We start from the raw sequence: 18,328 nt of genomic DNA, 5'->3' as shown, positions 1-18,328 counted from the left end.
ATTGACCTCTGCACCTCAACTGATTGCTTTTTGCCAGAACTGTGCATGAGAGGCTGCCCACTGCTCAGTTGGAGGCTAGCAGGAGAACTGCAGTGTTTCTGAGGAGAAGCCAGATTGTTTATATGTCACTTTGACTGATCAGAGGTTGATTTGCATGGCTGCTTCCTCTCAACTCCAGAGCCTAATGAGTCTCTGTGAGGGGAAGGCACTTTTTGTGAAACTGTTGTCACTTGTCATTGTGAATTGCCTCTGAAACACAGCTTTATTCCGCCTCACACAACATTTGACTGCCTGGCTACATGCCTAGACACCATTAAATTCTGGAGCCCAAATGAGAAACGGGCCTGTAAGACAAGTGTGCTGCAGTGGGTGACAATGAGACGCGAAGCAGTGGGCTGTAAACTCAGGGGGGGGTTCAGGAGTAGCTTTGCTGAAGAATAGCTCTGACCTAGGAACAGTATTAAGTCATTAAGTCTGGGAATTTGAGATTGTCCTTCTCCAGGGTAATTTTCCAGCTGCTTAACCTTTGTCTAAGACAAACATCTGGAAGTTTCTCTGCAGAGATTTTCAAATAAAAAAGTTACTCAAAACTTTCGATGGTAACTAAAACATAAACTAACATAAAAATGAGATTTCTTCCCACTTGTGACCCAGAGATGAAAGATTTTTGGCATCAAAATTTGACTAATGTTTTCATTCTTAATCGAACCTCCAAACAGAGTCTGATGTCTTGTGATTGTGGTCTGAAAGGAAATCAAAACAACAATGAATCTTCAAAATAATAAAAGCAACAACATGTTTTCCACTGTAGCTGCAACTTTCACTTTTATATGAATATCTCATAAATTCTTTGCCATAAATGTAACTTTTAACAATGCACTGCACCATTTTTCAAAATCTAAATCCATTTTTGCAGCTATAATGAATCAGATACCTTTCAGGGTGTCCTATATGATCCTTCGGGTGCTCGGCTTTGGTAAAGTTAGCGTGAAACACAAACTAGACCAGAACTGAGATGCAGTTTTCTTGAGCTGAACTGCAGGTTTGCCTACACTAAAAACATATTTCCATAGGACAGGAGTTGAGTAGATGAGTGGGAGCTTTGTCATTGGGCACATCAGGACTCTTGGCATCAGTCATATTACAGCGCACACCGTAGTCAACATCTGTCTCCTCTGTCCTTCCATCAATCACTGGAAACTAAATGGCCTCTGTCTTCAAAGTCTGACATGGAGCATATTTGCATGGAGCTAATTATATTTCTTCTTAAATAATGTCTGAGTTTATTCCTCCACCCTGTGAAAGCAGCTTCTGGAGCGTTGAGGGTGTATTTATTTAACTCTTGCCTGTAGCCTGTGTGGGTGGCGGTTTGATGGACAGGATGTAATAGTGATGATACAGTGTTGCAGTTCCAAACAAAACAAGCCATCTTTGAATATGCATAAGAAAGTAAGAGAGGGAGAGTGGACTAGTGGGCGCACAGCGATGTAAACTTTAAAATGTTAGTTATTGATTCAACCACACAATGTGGTTCACAAATGACTGATTGTCTAAACGTGAGGATTCAAACAAAGTAAAATTAATACAATATTGGTGATGAAGATGAGAGAAAGTGGAGTAAAGACTGCTCGGCAGGTGACATTTGAAAAGCTTTCTTGTAACGTCCTGATTCATTTCATGTGGCTTTAATTCAGAAGTCAGATCTGTACATAATGTGTGGCAGAAGTTATGTTTTTACTTTACTTGTCTAGATCCACAAAGAGCAGAGAAGGTTCGATTATCAGGCTCACAGTAATCATTATTAACTCAAAGCTATATAAGTTTCACGTCAATAATAACGAAACGGTTATAAAAATAATTATTCATTAGATAACAATTAACTACAGTTTGTTAATGATCAGGTGATTGAGTTTTTAAAGCTTTTTAAAGTTTGTTATGAAATCTTACAAAATCGTTACGTTGCTGTTAAACGATACAGATCAAAACCTTCAGCTGATCTACGATACACGACATCAAACCTACCAGTGAATAGAGCTGTCACCCTCCACCACACACAGAAAAGTGGGATGAAATGTAGACTGATGCTTTTCACATCCACTCATGTTGCCCATTCAGACTGCCATGTCTTTCATATTGAACTGAGCCACTGAAAGTTACAAAAAAAGGGCTTGGCAGGTATAATTCTGTGAAAAAAGCTCAAAACTTAAATTTGCCACTTAAATGTAAAAAAATTCAGAGTTTTTTTTTTTCCAGAAATATTCATCCCAAGCCCTGACCTTTCTTTTTTTCTACCTTTAGTGTGCCTAATATGCTGTTGTGCTTTTCAGCTGCACCTAGGTGTGTGAGGTGAAGGGGGAGGGCCGGTCATGTTGAGAAATTTGATTGGTGTGCAGTGGACCTTCAGTTTGTGTCATTGGCTCAAATGTGCGTCTGCCAACCAGGAAAATGTCCAGAGTGCCGATGCCCAGTCCAGCCCTGGTGAGCCTGTAGTTACTGCACTTCATATGCAGTGTCACTCTCTATTTGACCAGTTTTATAACCCTCTCAGGCTCAAATTAAGCTTTTTGTTGCTGATGCACAACCAAGTCCTGCAGTGGTGCTTCTGAGTAAAAAAACCTCATAAAATATGTATGTGGGGTAATCAGGTTGTTAGTTTTTAACTGTTGTAAATCGGCAACGCCTGCCTGGAGAGGGCTACAAGGAAGGTCAGAACTATTTATGGAATGAGGCCACAGACTTATGACTTCTTTGGTGGGATTGTTTGTGTGGGTGGTGTTGTGGTGGTTTAATGCTGGATTTCTTAATAACTATGACTCAGACTCATTGGTTATATGCAAAACACTATGTTGAAACTTAGTGTTACAATAGGGTGTAAGTAGCAACCACTTTTTTGATTCTCTAATTTTCATATTGGCAACAATGCTGTGTGTTCCATCCAAAAATGAACGTGTGTACTAATAATATTTAGTCCAAAACCTGATTTATGTCTTGCTCTTGTTTAATATAGAGCTCTGCTGTAGTTCATAAAAAAGGAAAAGACACACACACACACACACATTTGAGAGCCACAAAGACTGGAAATGACAAAAAAAGTAAAGTACAGAGAGTCTAACACGATGCTGGTGTGGAGCATTTTTGATGGGATCTATTTACAATAGGAAAACAGAGAATAGAGTAAACAAAGAGAATTTTGACACAGATGTGTGAAACGATCCTGTTCAGTCTCATTCAGACGTCTAGTTTTATGTGTTTTTGGAAACAGACCTGCCGCGGTGTCTGCAGTCGCTGTTTTATGTGTTTCAAAGCTTTTTTAGTTGTGCTTCTGTTTTGCTCAAGCTCGGGTTTTTACTTTGTGCTTCACGCGTGCTTGTTGTTGCCATCATCTCATGTCTGTATGTCCTTGTCATTTTAATGTCATGTGACCTATGGCACACCTGCATCAGCTGTCCATTGTTTACATCCTATTGCTTTACTTTATGACTTCAGATGTCATATACAGTAAGTGTAACAGCGTCGATGGTGACATTTATATTCATAGTTATTTTTAACTAGGATCGCACAATGTAACAAATTATATATATTTTCAATAACACACGCACAAATTGTAAAGGACAGAGAGTTCGACTGAGACAGCTGACCATCTTAAGTAGCTAATTACCTAATAACTAGTACTAAAGAAACACATGTCAATGGCGTAAGAACTTCACATAAGAAACTGCGAGTGACTTTTTTCATTAATTATTTTCAGCTTTATTAGTTCTGACGATCCAAAATCGTCATGATGGTGTTTAATGTGGTTCAGTCAAATGGCAGCAGTAGAAATTGTGCTTAAAAAATTTCAGCATTTTCACTGCACTTTACTCTGCATGAGGGAGAGCGTTGTTTCACAGGCTTTTTGGTTTAAAGTCTCTCTCCATGCCAGTCACGGTGAAACCTTGTCACCCCATACTGGTTTTTCACAGATGTACACGGCAGTTACTGTGGCACGTAGGCAGCATACTCTGCTGAGTGGAAGGATTTGCTGGCTGGTGTCAGGGAGCCTGTCAGAGTGGAGGAGGTATGTGATGCCACAGGCCTCAACAGAATGTGTTAAAAGCACCGTCTCCTGTTTACAGTGGCATCGTTTACCAGAGTAATTGAGTGGAGAAAACGCTCTGCTCCTCGGAGCAAAAACCACCCATGAAGAGATGAGCTCATAACCAATGCACTTTATTCCACCAATTATTCACCAGCCTGCAGGAAGTTGGATATCAAGGCTTGTCTGAGAGAGAGATTATGACCTGCTGGGATTCACATATGCACATGTGTAAAACTCTGGATACATGATTAAGTGACCAGTCTGGGTTTAAAATAAGCCTCGTATTTAGAAAAGTTCATAAGAACACAAACATTTCTCAAAGGTGCTTCACAGACTTGGGCCACAGGGTCCAGTTTGGCCCACATGCTCTGCAAAGCATGGGAATTACATCAGTGAAGTGAGTTTCCAAAACAAGAAAACCACATCTGCATGTATGAGCCTGATGTGGATGTGAAAACTAATCCCTGGCCCAGTCTCCAGGTACACAGGAAATGTAGAGCAGCTAAAACAGACACTAATACCCCCAAACAATACAGCAAATCACTAAGAACAACACACAGGTGTGTATGATTAAAGGCACACAACTAAAGTACCACTCAAACAGGATCATGTCGATACAGTCTTACTTGTGAGTAGCTACGAGCACAGTAGTGAGAGGTATGGCAGCAAAAGCAGCCCCGACTAACTGCTTTGCTACCGTTTAAAGTAGGAGGTGTGATTGATGATGGAGCTTGATTGGAGCTGGGACTGGGACACCCGTCCAATCAGGAGCAGCGGCAGATAAGGGCAGGATTTAGGGGGAGGCAGCAGAAAAGGCAAGAAACTATAGTCAAAAGAGTCGACATAATGACAGAGTGGGCAGGACGTCCTGTACCCCTGCCCTCAGGATTACAGTACGTTGCTAATTACTTGATGTTAACTTGTGTGACGTTTTGGATATAGATGATGAAAAAGGATAAGCAGAAGGGGATGGATGGATGGATGGATGGATGATGCAGGGTCAAATGAATACAGCCTCAGGACACAGGCCTAGAAACCGACCCATGACTATCTGGCAAAGGAAACATGTATGTTCCCCAGCATGTTGGCTGCTGGCAGATTGGTCAGTGGCTTCGTGGTAACCGCCTGTTGCTATGTAAGAGTATGTATTCCCCAACCATTTGGTGAAAATCTCTTTGCAGCTGGTTTGACTGGTAGTAGCTAGTTGTGATAGTTGACAATAGTATAAAATGTACTGGATTTGGAGGTGAGGCACAACTTTTATTTTGAAGGCAAGTGTTCTTTGTTTCTGGTTTGAGTCCCACTTTTTCATGGTCCACAACAGAAGCCCCTTATAGGAGTCCTCTGATCCCTCGTAACAGTGAGACTCCCTTGCTAGTGCCTGGTGAGACTTCTTAAAAGATGTGATACGTTTCTCTCGGACGATTCCTCTCCTGCCTGTCCATGAAGTCACCATTGAAAATCACAGTATCACCAATGCAACTCCACAACTCTTCCCTTTCCCAGATTTGCCACACGTAGGTGGCGCTCATTACCTGACCTCTAACTGAAAACATTGTCCCTTATGTTTTGTCAGTGTTACTTTAGCTCAGGATCTGCCCTCTAAGGAATCTTGGGTCCTATTGTGAAATATTGCCTAATATTAACAATTTCCTGAAGAATTACACGGATTCAAACACTGGCCTTCTTCATTTCTGCACTCGTACATATTATAATGGAAACCACTTACACGGTTTGTCTGGATGTAGCAAAATGCAATCGTTCTCAATCAACACATGTAGAACAAGTTTAAAGGAATTAAAGTGCATTATTAATGAGGACAAACTGGGCTGTCTCCAGTCCATTTATTCATTCCCAACTCAAAATTGCCTCTTAATTGTGTTTCTGTATGCAGAATACACTTTCATGTGTGATTTCAGTTTGGCTGCAGCGAGCCTCTCAGCATATGGCTCAAGTTGTTCCTGAGAGTCTGTAATGGGCACAGAGACATGTCTTGCTGGATTTGGCAGTGGCACGGTGAGAGGAAATTTCTGCAAGGAAGCCAAAGAAGATGGCTCCCTCTCTTTAGAAAAACATGTAACGAAGACCTGCTGGAGAAAAAACACACGGATGTGGAACAAACTCAACTGTTACATCTGGTTTAATCTGCAGAATAGTCATAATAATAGATGAGAATATAATTTCACTGAACAGGATCAAATGCAGCCAATGTTGACAAGCGTGAGTCCAACTCAAATGAGACGCTCATGTGCTGAGGACCCTGCAAAGATTCACAACCAGTAACTGTTGTGGCACGCAGACATGTAGGAGTCGGGTTATAGGGGAAAATATTGATGTGATGGTGCTGTGCTAGGCTTTCAAGATTACTGGTGAGATGCCAGAGACTTCTGGTGCAGAGCAGGAACACAGTACCAGGAGGACACTGAGAGGCCGTGTGGACAGAGCAGACTGAACAATGGGGAAAAGGGGCGAGGGTCAGGATGCAGGCAACAGGCTGAAGATGAAAGTCAATTTACAGAAAAGCTTGAAGCGAACGCTGGCTGAGGCAGAAGCAGCAGTGGAAGAGCTGATTGTTTTTTCAGGGCTTGATAACAGCACAGCGATGCACCTGGCACGGCTCTGTTCTGACTCCAGTGCACCTACTTCCACTCATGCAATCACAGATACAGGAGAGAGAACTCACCGGAGAAGACGGCAGGTTATTGTGCATTCATGTGTTCTTGGAAGCAATACATTACTTATTGGTAAAATGCACACAAAAGCTGCTCGAGCCAGAAAAAGAAACAACCGAAGGTTTGATACATGAACTGCAAAAACTTTATTTTTAATTAGAAGAACTTTGCGACTCATGGTGTGAATTTTTGTATTGCAAATGCAATTTGTTTACATTTATTTAATAATATTTATTACTAATTTATTTAGTGTGGCCTTAATTTGTAACCATTAGCTATCCTCCATGCAAAATGACCCAGATTAGTTTGTAGCGTCATCCTGGTAACAAATCAAGTAAAGTGATTATATGTAGGGCTGCTTGATTAATCGAATTTTAATCACGATTACGATCTGGGCTTTCAACGATCATTAAAAATGACTGAGCCGATTATTAGCCCCTCCCTCGTGCTTTACTCTCGCGCTGCTCCGTGTGGCAAATCGAGCGCACCTCTCTGCGTTTCGAACACGCGTCACAACAATTAAGAGCAGCGGTCTCCAACCTTTTTTGCGCCACGGACCGGTTTATGCCCGACAATATTTTCACGGACCGGCCTTTAATGTGTCGCGGATAAATACAACAAAATGAAACTAGTACCGGTACCGAAAAAAAGAAGATTTATTCATAACACACGTGAAAAGACCCAGGAAAAAAAGTTAACGATAAAAACGATAACAAAATAACGCTGAAAACCGATAAAAACCCTGAAAACCAGACATTTCACACCTGAGCCTCAACTCTCGCGGCCCGGTACCAAACGACTCACGGACCGGTACCGGTCCAAGGCCCGGGGGTTGGGGACCGCTGATTAAGAGGACCCGAGGGAAGCTCGGAAAGCTAAGCAGAAGTTATTTGGAGAGGAGAGTGACTGCCGTTGGTTGAAAAGAGGTAAAAAAAAAAAAACTTCAGTGGTGTGGAAACATTATGGGTTCAGTCAGACGTGGATCAAGTAGACACAGTGTGTGAACTTCGCTACGGTGTAGCTGCACCACAGAGCAACACTGCAAAGCTCACTAAACACAGATGTTTACATTTTTCATTTATTTTTTTATACTGCAAACATTTGCACTGTTATCAGTATTTGCATTATTTTATATTATTTTTTTAAAGTCATTATTCAACACATTGTTATTGTTAAATAAATATCGTCAAATAATCGAGATCTCAATGTCAGTGAAAATAATCGTGATTATCATTTTTGCCATAATCGAGCAGCCCTATTATATGTGTGCTGAGAGCAGTTGGCAAAGTGTGTTTTAAATACTCTGAGGAGTAACATACAACACATTGTGTTTGTAATGTCCACGTTTGCTTTTACATTCGATCTTGGCAGCACACGAACACAACAAAGTCAGTGAACCAACTTCCCCACTTGAAAAATCCAACTATTTGAGGAGTGAATGCAGAGATGAGTAAAGGAGAGCTTCTTCATTATGCTAACATATCTTGTTCCTTCCCTCAACATTTCTCTTCCTTGCATCTTATCTCCTTAAAGCGCTGATACTGGAGAGGGAGAAAGTGATGCAAGACACATAAGGTTGCAAAGACCTCTTCTATAAGCCACCTCGCTCCTCATCACCTCAAGGGGCTGCTGAGGGATTGAAAACCTGCATGATGGCAGATTCCTCAGTAACAGGAGCATGTGAGGAAGCATAAGTTTGCATAATGAGAAGCATCTACTGAGTGTGGTTTGCAGAGGCAGCTATGACACAAATATGGCAACCAAATTGAGTTGTTTCCTTAGGTGAGAATCAAGATACACCTTGACAGGTTGCCAAACAGTTTCAGGGCTAATGCAGAAAATAGGACAGCTGTTCACTCTCACATTCAAACAATTTGGTGTCGTCCACTAATCAAACATATAGGTTTTAGATTGTGGGGCCAAAGTAGAGCATTTGTTTTTGAATTCAGTTTATTGTCCAGACAACTCTTGATATAAATGCCTTCTGCATTGGTAAAGCAAGCTTCAGTGCTCATGCGCACCATGTGGGAGCTAGCATCGACCGAGCAACCAGGGGATTTAGAGGAATCAGAATTGTGTTGCAGTATGCTCAAACATAAAAAGTCTAATACATGAGGAAAGTTGCATGGAGCACATCCCACAAAGCGTTCGCTGACCTTTTTTTTTTCCTGTGAAAGAGAGAAGCTCTTCTCCCTGTAGCATTTCTATACAGAATAATTCCCATAAAAAGCCTGTGTGGAGAGGCAGCTTGTGTCTCCTGTGGGCTGCTGCTTTACACTGCCTCCCTCTTGCAAAGCAGCCTCTCCTCTGTGGCTCCAGCCATGCATGTCCTCTGTGAGATTGGCTTTATTCAAAGATCAGCCGCTAAATGAGCAGGGAGGAGTTGGCATTTAGCACATGCTAAACCTATTATAGTCAGGCTATATCTGTTTCTGTTTGGAGACTTACAGCTTGCTCTAAGGGTGCTGGATTTTTTGTTGTTGTTTTCTTCTTTGCATGTGTCAGTAAATGTCAGTAAATTGTTTGTGTGTCAGCATATCTCCTACCTCCTCCAGATGACATGAACTGACTATCTGAGCAACTACCTGCCCACTAAATACATGCAAAATCCTCACCACTGATGCAGAGGTGCCTCAAAATACAGCAACTTTTAATGGCAACTTGATCCACGAGCATTTTTTACAAGAAATTAGTCACGAAGCAGGTAACTGCTATGCCCTGTGACTGCACCTGTAACAAATGAAAACTCTCCCCTCAAATTAAGCCCCCCGTGTAATGATACACCACTTTAAATGTTCCTTCCATGCTGGTAACAACAACGCAGCAAAAATTAAGGGTGTTGGCCTCCACATCTCATTTGCTGCATGAACATCACCCTTACCGTAGGTGTGTCTAATCTGATGCTGTAATTTTAGACCAAAAGCTTGAATGCACAGACATGACACTTGAGACGTACCCACTGGCATGTTATTTATATGCAGTCCCCTGATATGTAAAACCATCATGAGCCTAAACACGCCAGCAGACACCAGCTCGATTCTTCTTGAATTTTTATAGCAGCATTGTGAAATATGAGATTTGGTAAAAGCAACACATTGATATAGAAAATCGAATTAAACATTGTAAGACTAAGGCACAGCTTTATTTTTTAATTAGCATCATATATTTTTAAAAGTGTTAACACGAGTCTTCAACAACTCACAGCTAACTCAGCTGCTCACAGCTTTGCCGAGAAGGATTTTAAATGTTACGAGTAAAACTTTCACTTAAATTCACCGCAGCTCAGTAGGTAGAGTGGTGGCCCCGTGATCGGAAGGTCGGGGGTTCGAATCCACTGAATGGCAACCCTGAGGTTCCCCTGAGCGAGGTACCGTCGCTTGCTCAGGGGCGCCTGCTTAGCGGCTTCACTGAGTGAATGGGTCAAATGCAGTGAAAGTAATTTCCCCACGGGATCAATAAAGTATGCATTATTATTATTAACAGCTCACTGAGCTCAGCTACTGACTTTACAAACTGTCCTCTGGTGGCTTGTGCTCCAACACATCAGCTGAGGCGGTGATGGCACTGACGATTACCACAATGGGAAAGTGTAAATGTTTTGGCACAAAATGATACCATACAAGCGTAGTAGACACTAGACGCTTTTCAGGGTTGTGGGGGGTGCTGGAGCTTATCCCAGCTGTCTTAAGGCGAGAGGCGGGGGGCACCCTGGACAGGTTGCCAGTCTGTCGCAGGGCTAACACACAGACTGAGACAACCATTCACGCTCACATTCACACCTATGGGCAATTTAGTGTTTCCAATTAACCAAATCCCCACTAAGTGCATGTCTTTGGACTGTGGGAGGAAGCACAGAAAGACCCCAGCCTGATGGTGGAATTGAACTCAGGACCTTCTTGCTGTGAGGCAACAGTGCTAACCACCGCGCTGCCCAATAATCTGTATCTTACTATTAATTCCCTACAGTAAAAATTACAATAGGAAAACAAAAGAGTTCATGATGAACAGATAACTGCATGCTTATGTGTCACACACAGAGTATTTAACTGTTTTCCTCTCTCGTCATCATAGATGCCTGTTAAAGATGTCAAACAGGCATATTGCTACAGCCATATGGGTGGCTGTAGCTCAGGGGCAGAGCAGGTCAGCCACTAATCAGAAGGTCGGTGGTTCGATCCCAGGCTGCCTCCTGACTGCATGCCAAATATCCTCGGGCAAGATACTAACCATGTTTGCCTACTGGTGGTGGTCAGAGGGCCCGGTGGCGCCAGTGTCCGGCAGCCTCGCCTCTGTCAGTGCGCCCCAGGGTGGCTGTGGCTACAATGTAGCTGCCATCACCAGTGTGTGAATGTGTGGATGACTGGATGTGTAAAGTGCTTTGGGGTCCTTAGGGACTAGAAAAGCGCTATATAAATGCAGGCCATTTACTATATTTCTAAGAAAATAAGGCCAAGAAACAGCTGCAAACACGGGTCAGAGAATAATGGGAGTTCAAGGCAACCGACAGCTGCCCGAGAAAAGAGCAGAGGGCACAAGCATGTTTTATATTTGGAGTGTTAGGCCTTGGGATGATCAACAGCCATGGGAAATAAATATCTTAATAATGGTCTGAGCCGCTCACTTCTTACCCGCTCACTTCTTCCCCGCCCACTTCTGGCTCCTCGGATGAAACTCTGCAGACTTGATTCTTTCATTCTGCCAACACGTTTTGCATAATGCAGTGAAAGTATTTCCCTCCTGAACACTGACCATCATCGGGACCTTATATCAATCTGATGTACAATTTCTGTTACAAGAAATGTTCTTAAGGACAAACTGTTGGATCCAACTGTACAAGTGGGTTTGGAGTCACGTTGAACTTTAAAGAGCAAACTTATCAGCTGCTAAAAGTTGATGTTAAAAGGTCTCGCCTCGCCTGTAAAAGGCTCTTCGTGGCTCCCTGCTGGGGAAGAAAAAGGATTTAACCCCTGCTTGAAACATTCGCATTTCTCCTTGCAGCCTGCCGCTCTGAAAATGTTGCTGTCACGGTGCTGTGAAGTGTGTTGACTGCTGATTGATGGTACGGGCTCCTCGGCTGAGGCTGTTGCATGAGCGGACACGCAGAAGCAGCTCCGACTCGTAGCTGCAGCACATACATCACATTACAGAGTGTATTGTACATGTGAATTGAAGTTTCAAAATAAATCATAGAAATGTTGTGTGAAGACAATTTCATTTTGATTCATAAAGGTGCCTGTGCTGCCATCACACAGCTGCATCCAGAGAAGATAGACGGCTTTTATTCCGTGCTCGATGTTTCTAATAAATTTATCAGCATTTGTGTGTCAGCGCCGACACTGTATGAAACGCAGCTACATGTACTGCATTTTTTAAAGTGGAAACCTAGAAGGGGGTCAAAGGAAAGGATTTAAACAAAAGACGGCAACCTTTATGAAGGTGATGACACACAGTTATGAACAAATGAGGGTTTTGCATCAGATTTCCAAAATGTATAATCTCAGAACTTCATTTGGATTCTTCTACACTCCATGCTGCGTATGCTATACACACTACTTTTACTTACATTTAAAAAGTGTATTTCTATGTATCACATGTGTATTCCCTGACCAACTGGAGAGTAGTTGTAGATTGCTGTAGCCCAGTCACTCAGGCCTACAGAGCTTTCAGTGATGCTCTTCAATCATAGCTTCCTAGGAAAAAAATTGCATTCCTCAACCAGCTGCAAAAACCTTTGTGAATTTTGAAATGTGCTGTAACACCAAGGCACAGCTTTCACTTTGAAGGTGAATGGTCTCCATTTCCAATTAGCAAAATTGTTCTTTTAACGTTTTAACACGAGTGGCTGCCTTCAACTACAGGCAACCACAGCAATCTCCCAGTGAGCAAAGCAATTAGAAGAATGACTGTGGTGCAACACTCTTCACGACTGATTTCAACCTGCTACACCCAAGAAATCGCTTGATAACCATTTGGAAAATACACTTGTTTCTTTGTGACCGCCTTTTATATCATGTCCAATATGAAAGGCAGCTATGTTCATATGGCCCCACGTGAGAAACGTCTGTATAACATAATTAGTAGCACAGTGGTTGAATTTTGATGGGGTAGAAATGGAACACGGTAAGCTGTGCACGTTTTAGACATGATGACTGAAATGACTGATATACTACATGCATCTATCTTTTGTATTGGAGACAGATATCTGACAGATGCGGCTGTTAGCATAACTAGCCAGCCTTGTCACTGGTATCTATGCCTGTGACCTATCAGGCCTGTCAGTTAGTGTTGTGTTTGTTGTACAGCACTTCAGAGTCACACTGGTAGCCATCAAAGATTTATGTAAAGTTGACGAGCTGAAAGCATTTTGTACTGTACGGGAGACACGGCATGAGATTGATTGACAATGGTCTATAGCCAATCAAGACGCAGAACACAATGCACTGTGGAAAAAACAAAAAAATAAACACATGCAAAATTGCACCAAAAAAATCAGCGAAACAGCGAAAGGTGAACCGCGTTACAGCGAGGGAGCACTGTAGCTCCAAAGGCCCATCCACAGACGAAGCTGGTACACGGCTTTGCCTTAAAATTAGCAAAAGTTGAACCTACCCCCTTTGCATTACTAATAGTTAATTTGCCTCTCATGGCTGTAAATTACTGAATCAACTCTTCATTTTCTCTGGTGACGACATTGATGCCAATCTCTGTGCACAGGAAATACAGTGGTCATCACTTTTTGCAGTGCAGACAGAAAAAAAGGTTAAAAGGTCTGAAAGTACCTAATGTTTCTTTGTGTTTGTAGCTCAATCACAGGACTCACGTATTTGTGAGTTCGGGTGCTGTAGCACAAAATCTGAAAGTATATATATCACAGGGGTTTGTATGGAAAGGAGCCATGAACCACTAACCACACAAGTAGAAGTCAGGCAGACAGCAGCCTGCTGCTTTTCAAAGTTACATCAGAGAAACAAAGTGTTATTGGAGGAGACATGCTGACAGGGGGGAATCGGGAGCAGCGATGACGCAGGGGAGGAAGCCACTGAGAATGACAAGACTTTGATGCTTTATAACACCAACACTTCAAGTATCTTCCACCTGTCTCAGCCGTCTTTACACACTGACCCGCAATAAAGAAGCCGCTTCTACCTCCAAAGGAAAACGGCAACATTACGATTCGTTCTGTGGGAAAAAGGTGAGGCCTCTGAGGTGAGGAGCTCCAACAAGGAATATTTAATCATTAGTCAAAGTCTCCACATTCACAGCAGTCTGTCTCGGGAGGAGAGCCGGTCTTTGTTAGTGTTACCATGGAGCGCTAACAGGACTGGGTGTTCTTTTTAACAAGAATTCAACACATGAGCGGAGGCTCAGAGACTCGCCACACCAATGCTAGAAATATTAATAACATCACACATGACTAGCTTGTTCCACCACATCAATTATCTTTTTTCAAGACGCTGCTTTGTGTTAAAATGAATTTAGATTCTGTGATATTATCTTAAGAGAAAAACAATTTATCATAAATGTTATCAGCATTTCCTAAAAGTTAATGTAGTAACACAACTGCACTAAATGCAATTAGTTTAAGACGATGATTAAATGATTAAATTGCCTGGAAGCCTTTAGAGTTTTTCTTTAATCGGACGGCGATTAGTCAAGCTGAGCAATGCAGAAATTAGGTGTTGTAAGCAGCAGGTGGACTGTGTATTCTTCCACTGCATTAGCCTGGACAGCAAGGTAAACCTGCTCACCTTGATGGTGTGATGGAGGTGTGCTGGTCACAGTCAAGTGCCTGTCACCTGCAGGCTTCTTCAGCTCACGGTGGCTTGACTGGTTTGTCACTTGTAGTTTTTTTAATGTGATGCAGAAGCAGCAGGACATGCTGGATTTGCGTCAGCAGTAACTTAACACAGCAGTAAGAGAACAGCAAGCTGTCACATTGCCAAAACAAGTTTCACACCAAATTAGAGGAAAACTTCTACATGAAAAACTGGAAATATGAACACCAGGCTTTTTCTACAAATCACTGCACTGACACTGGTGCATAAATACTACATGTGGTTCAAAGAGACAGTCTGTCCCTGGGTCAGGATCACTTTATAATAATAATAATAATGGATTGCATTTATATAGCACTTTTCGGGGCCCTCAAAGCACTTTACAATGCCACTATTCATTCACTCTCACATTCACACACTGGTGGAGGCAGCTACGGTTGTAGCCACAGCTGCCCTGGGGCAGACTGACAGAAGCGAGGCCGCCATATCGCACCATCGGCCCCTCTGGCCATCACCAGTAGGCGGCAGGTGAAGTGTCTTGCCCAAGGACACAACGACCGAGACTGTCCGAGCCGGCAACCTTCTGTTTACAAGACGAACTGCCAACTCTTTGAGCCACAATCGCCCCCGTCTACACTTTAATCAAAAGTAGACGGTTTTGTCCATCTGGAGTAACTTTGTTTCTTCCCCTTCTTCTTTGTGAAATATGTACATAAGACTGAGGCAGGGAAGGCAGCAGCAATACCTCTGTTCAGAACAGAGCACACAGTAAACAGATGTAAGTCAGATATGGTGTAAAAAGGAGGAACTGGGCTGGAGTTGGGTTGCAAAGTGGCTTGCAGACACAGAGGAACTATGGGAAGGCTAAAGCAGTTTAAATAGCAAGCCGTACATAAGATTAGCCAATTCGATTTGTAGCTAAGCCCATCATCCGGTGTGGGATGGCACTGAAATGCTTGGCTTGAGCTCGACTTCTTGGCCTGCATGAACTAACGCAGGCGTTGGTTCCATATTTGCAGCTCTGTTCTGCGACTCTGTTCTGGCACCAAGATTTCCTTTTAGCATCTCGGTTGTAGACTGAGCTTAAATGTGTTAGGACCACACACGGATGCAAACACACAGTTTGGCTGCTCTCATGTAATCATCACTCAGTTTCTGTTGTCATACAACAAATGACAAATATGCGCAAACAGTGATTTGATTGTGTCTCACAAATGTTGATTTTACATCACAGTCAGACAAACCATACACACTGCTGTGACAGATCCCTACTTAAATAATCATTTAAAAATAATCTTTAGTGGTACCAGAGAGCAGCCCCCAGCGCAGACATATAACATTGTTGTAATGGTTTTAGTTTGCACAGTGAATGATTGCTCCTCAAAGACAGACTAATCCACACACACACTCTGTTTAAGATTCATTCCTGAACATGTTCTTCAAAGCTCCTGGAAGTGTTAGGCTCTCTGTATTGTGTCTGTTTCTGATGTAGCTTTATTGTTTTATTTCAAACCCTAAACCTTGAAGATAAAGCAAACCCCTACAAATGGAATCAAAACTCCGGCTTCATTTCACGAGTTATAACTAGCTCAGCTGTCCCAAACACATCAAATGACTGTTTATAACTCGGATTTGTTCAGTAAACATTTGTAACTATGGAGGGATATTTCTTTAGTCATAATACCATCAGATATGTCACAACTACCAGGAGATGCATCTGGTCTCTGATTGAGGAATAATTTTGAAAAAGGTAAAACACATGAGAAAATAAAACAAAATAAAACCAAAGTAGAAGCAGTATTAGGATGTCTTTTGTGTGATGATAGTAATTAAGCAGTGACGTTCGTGTCAGTTTATCATATCTTTAGAACTTTAAGTAAGACGATTTGGAACACGTCGTCTCGATGTTCTCAGAAAGTCTCACAATCATGTTTATCCTGCTGAGGGCTGTGGTGACGTCATCAGATAAGATATCTCTTTATAGTCATTGCAGTCATACAGAGTACAATAGTGCAATGAAACTGGAAAACTGTCCGACGTCGGCACTGCGTACGACACAGTAACTTAAATTAAGTATAAAAAGAAGAATAAGTTTATGTGTATTGCACATTATTATTGTTGCACATTATTATAATTATTGCGCCTTGTTGCAAATATAAATATTATTATTGTTATTGTTGTTGCCCCCCCAAAAGTCCAGGCAGGTAGCTGATCAGGTCAGCTGTTAGCACTGATTAGTTACCTGTTGTAAAAGCTGTCCTTGAGTCTGTTTGTCCGGGACCTCAGCAGCGTGAACCTCCTGCCAGACGGCAGCAGCTTAAACCCCGGTGTCCTGGGATTTATTTTTGTCCATATTAATGACCCTCTGAAGTGCTCTGTTAAATGCTCTGAATCGATTTGCAGCAACGTGTTAACAGATGCGATAGAAAGTGTGCAGTTTTACCCTCTAATATCCTTTGAAGTTCTGTATCTATATTCACTCTGTGGTTCTTGGACAGCGCCATGTAGAATTGTCTTGCTTTGCTTACATTGGTAAGCCTTCTTCTCCAGGTTTTATACATATATACATATATTGCTACATTTCTCATTGTATTTTTATGAAGTTGCTAGTCGAGAACCAGGTCCAGTGCTCATTTAAACATTGCATCATAACTCCACTAGTGGTCCAAACCACCACTGTGTATGGTTAACATGTGAGACCATGACATGAATTTTAAAAATGATCTTCTGAGCTGCACTATTATCCATGGTTTATGATTCATGTTTATTCATGCATTCAAAGCAGATTTTTCAAGGTTTCCATCTGTCCGTTCACATCTGCCTGCGCTCTGCCACTACTAATAAGACTGACGGATGTTGCATATTTTCAGGGAAAGGATGGTGCTGGGCTGTTTTTACGGCTGGGTGTGGCTACAGGCATGAAACAGCTTTTGAAAGAGCATGTTGTTATTGCAGGACTTAAAGCAAGTACAGAGATGTTTCTCTGTCAGGGCTCTTCATCTGACTCTGGTTTTGCTCTCTTCCTGCCCTCATCTCCGTTTCTTTCCCTTAGGCACGCCCAGCTTCATCAAGTCCCCCGAGGATCAAACGGGGATTTCGGGAGGAGTGGCGTCGTTCGTATGCCAGGCGGTCGGTGAGCCCAAGCCTCGCATTACCTGGATGAAAAAGGGAAAGAAAGTCAGCTCCCAGCGCTTTGAGGTACGACGCGTGAGCTGGCCTCAAAGCTCCCTGTCTGAAGTGTTTGAATGTGCAACACCTCCTTGTCTCACACCTTCACTGCTCATTACCTGTCTGCATTTGTGTGATACAGAGCAGCAGGTCACACGCTGTCGTTTTATAGAACATATGCAACATGCCGCTCAAGAAGATGTGTGTGCATTTAGCAGGAGAGGCCAAACTGCAGACTGGTGGTGTATTTATTCATTACTACCATGCACAAAAAATCAGACACAGCAGCTTTCTCCATTTAGTGCCTGCTTGAAAACCACTTAATGCAAATTATGTTAGTTGTGTTATTCTAATGAAAACACTTGAGGCTCAGAATTAGAGGAGGAGGTGCAGATTTTGATGTCTGTGGCTTCAATGGTGGAGCAGAACTCTAATAACCTGCTATGGCCAGCACATCAGGTTTATTTAGTGTGTGTGATTTCGCTCAAAAGCATCTCTCACATGTCTCACATGTCTATGTTATGAGTGAAGCTTTTAAAATTTGACATCGTGAAATTAAATTTGAATTGAGTGCATTTCATTTTGTTCAGCAGAACAGCAAACAATTAAAGCTCAAATACCAAAGTTTTATTTCT

At 42.3% G+C, this 18,328-nt stretch overlaps 1 protein-coding gene across 10 annotated transcripts in view; it reads left to right on the top strand.

Moving 5' to 3' along the window:
* ptprfa (protein tyrosine phosphatase receptor type Fa) overlaps positions 1 to 18,328 on the top strand; it is a 348,653-nt gene that overhangs the window by 114,413 nt on the left and 215,912 nt on the right. For all 10 annotated transcript variants that reach the window (XM_080882891.1, XM_080882887.1, XM_080882895.1 and 7 more), the window contains one exon: positions 17,578 to 17,723. In XM_080882891.1, the coding sequence (XP_080739017.1) occupies positions 17,578 to 17,723 (146 nt within the window). The remainder of the gene's footprint in view (positions 1 to 17,577; positions 17,724 to 18,328) is intronic.

The sequence above is a fragment of the Rhamphochromis sp. 'chilingali' genome (genome assembly GCF_963969265.1).
Source record: "Rhamphochromis sp. 'chilingali' genome assembly, chromosome: 5".
Classification (NCBI taxonomy): Eukaryota; Metazoa; Chordata; class Actinopteri; order Cichliformes; family Cichlidae; genus Rhamphochromis; species Rhamphochromis sp. 'chilingali'.
This window is presented reverse-complemented; position numbering and strand designations above follow the sequence as displayed.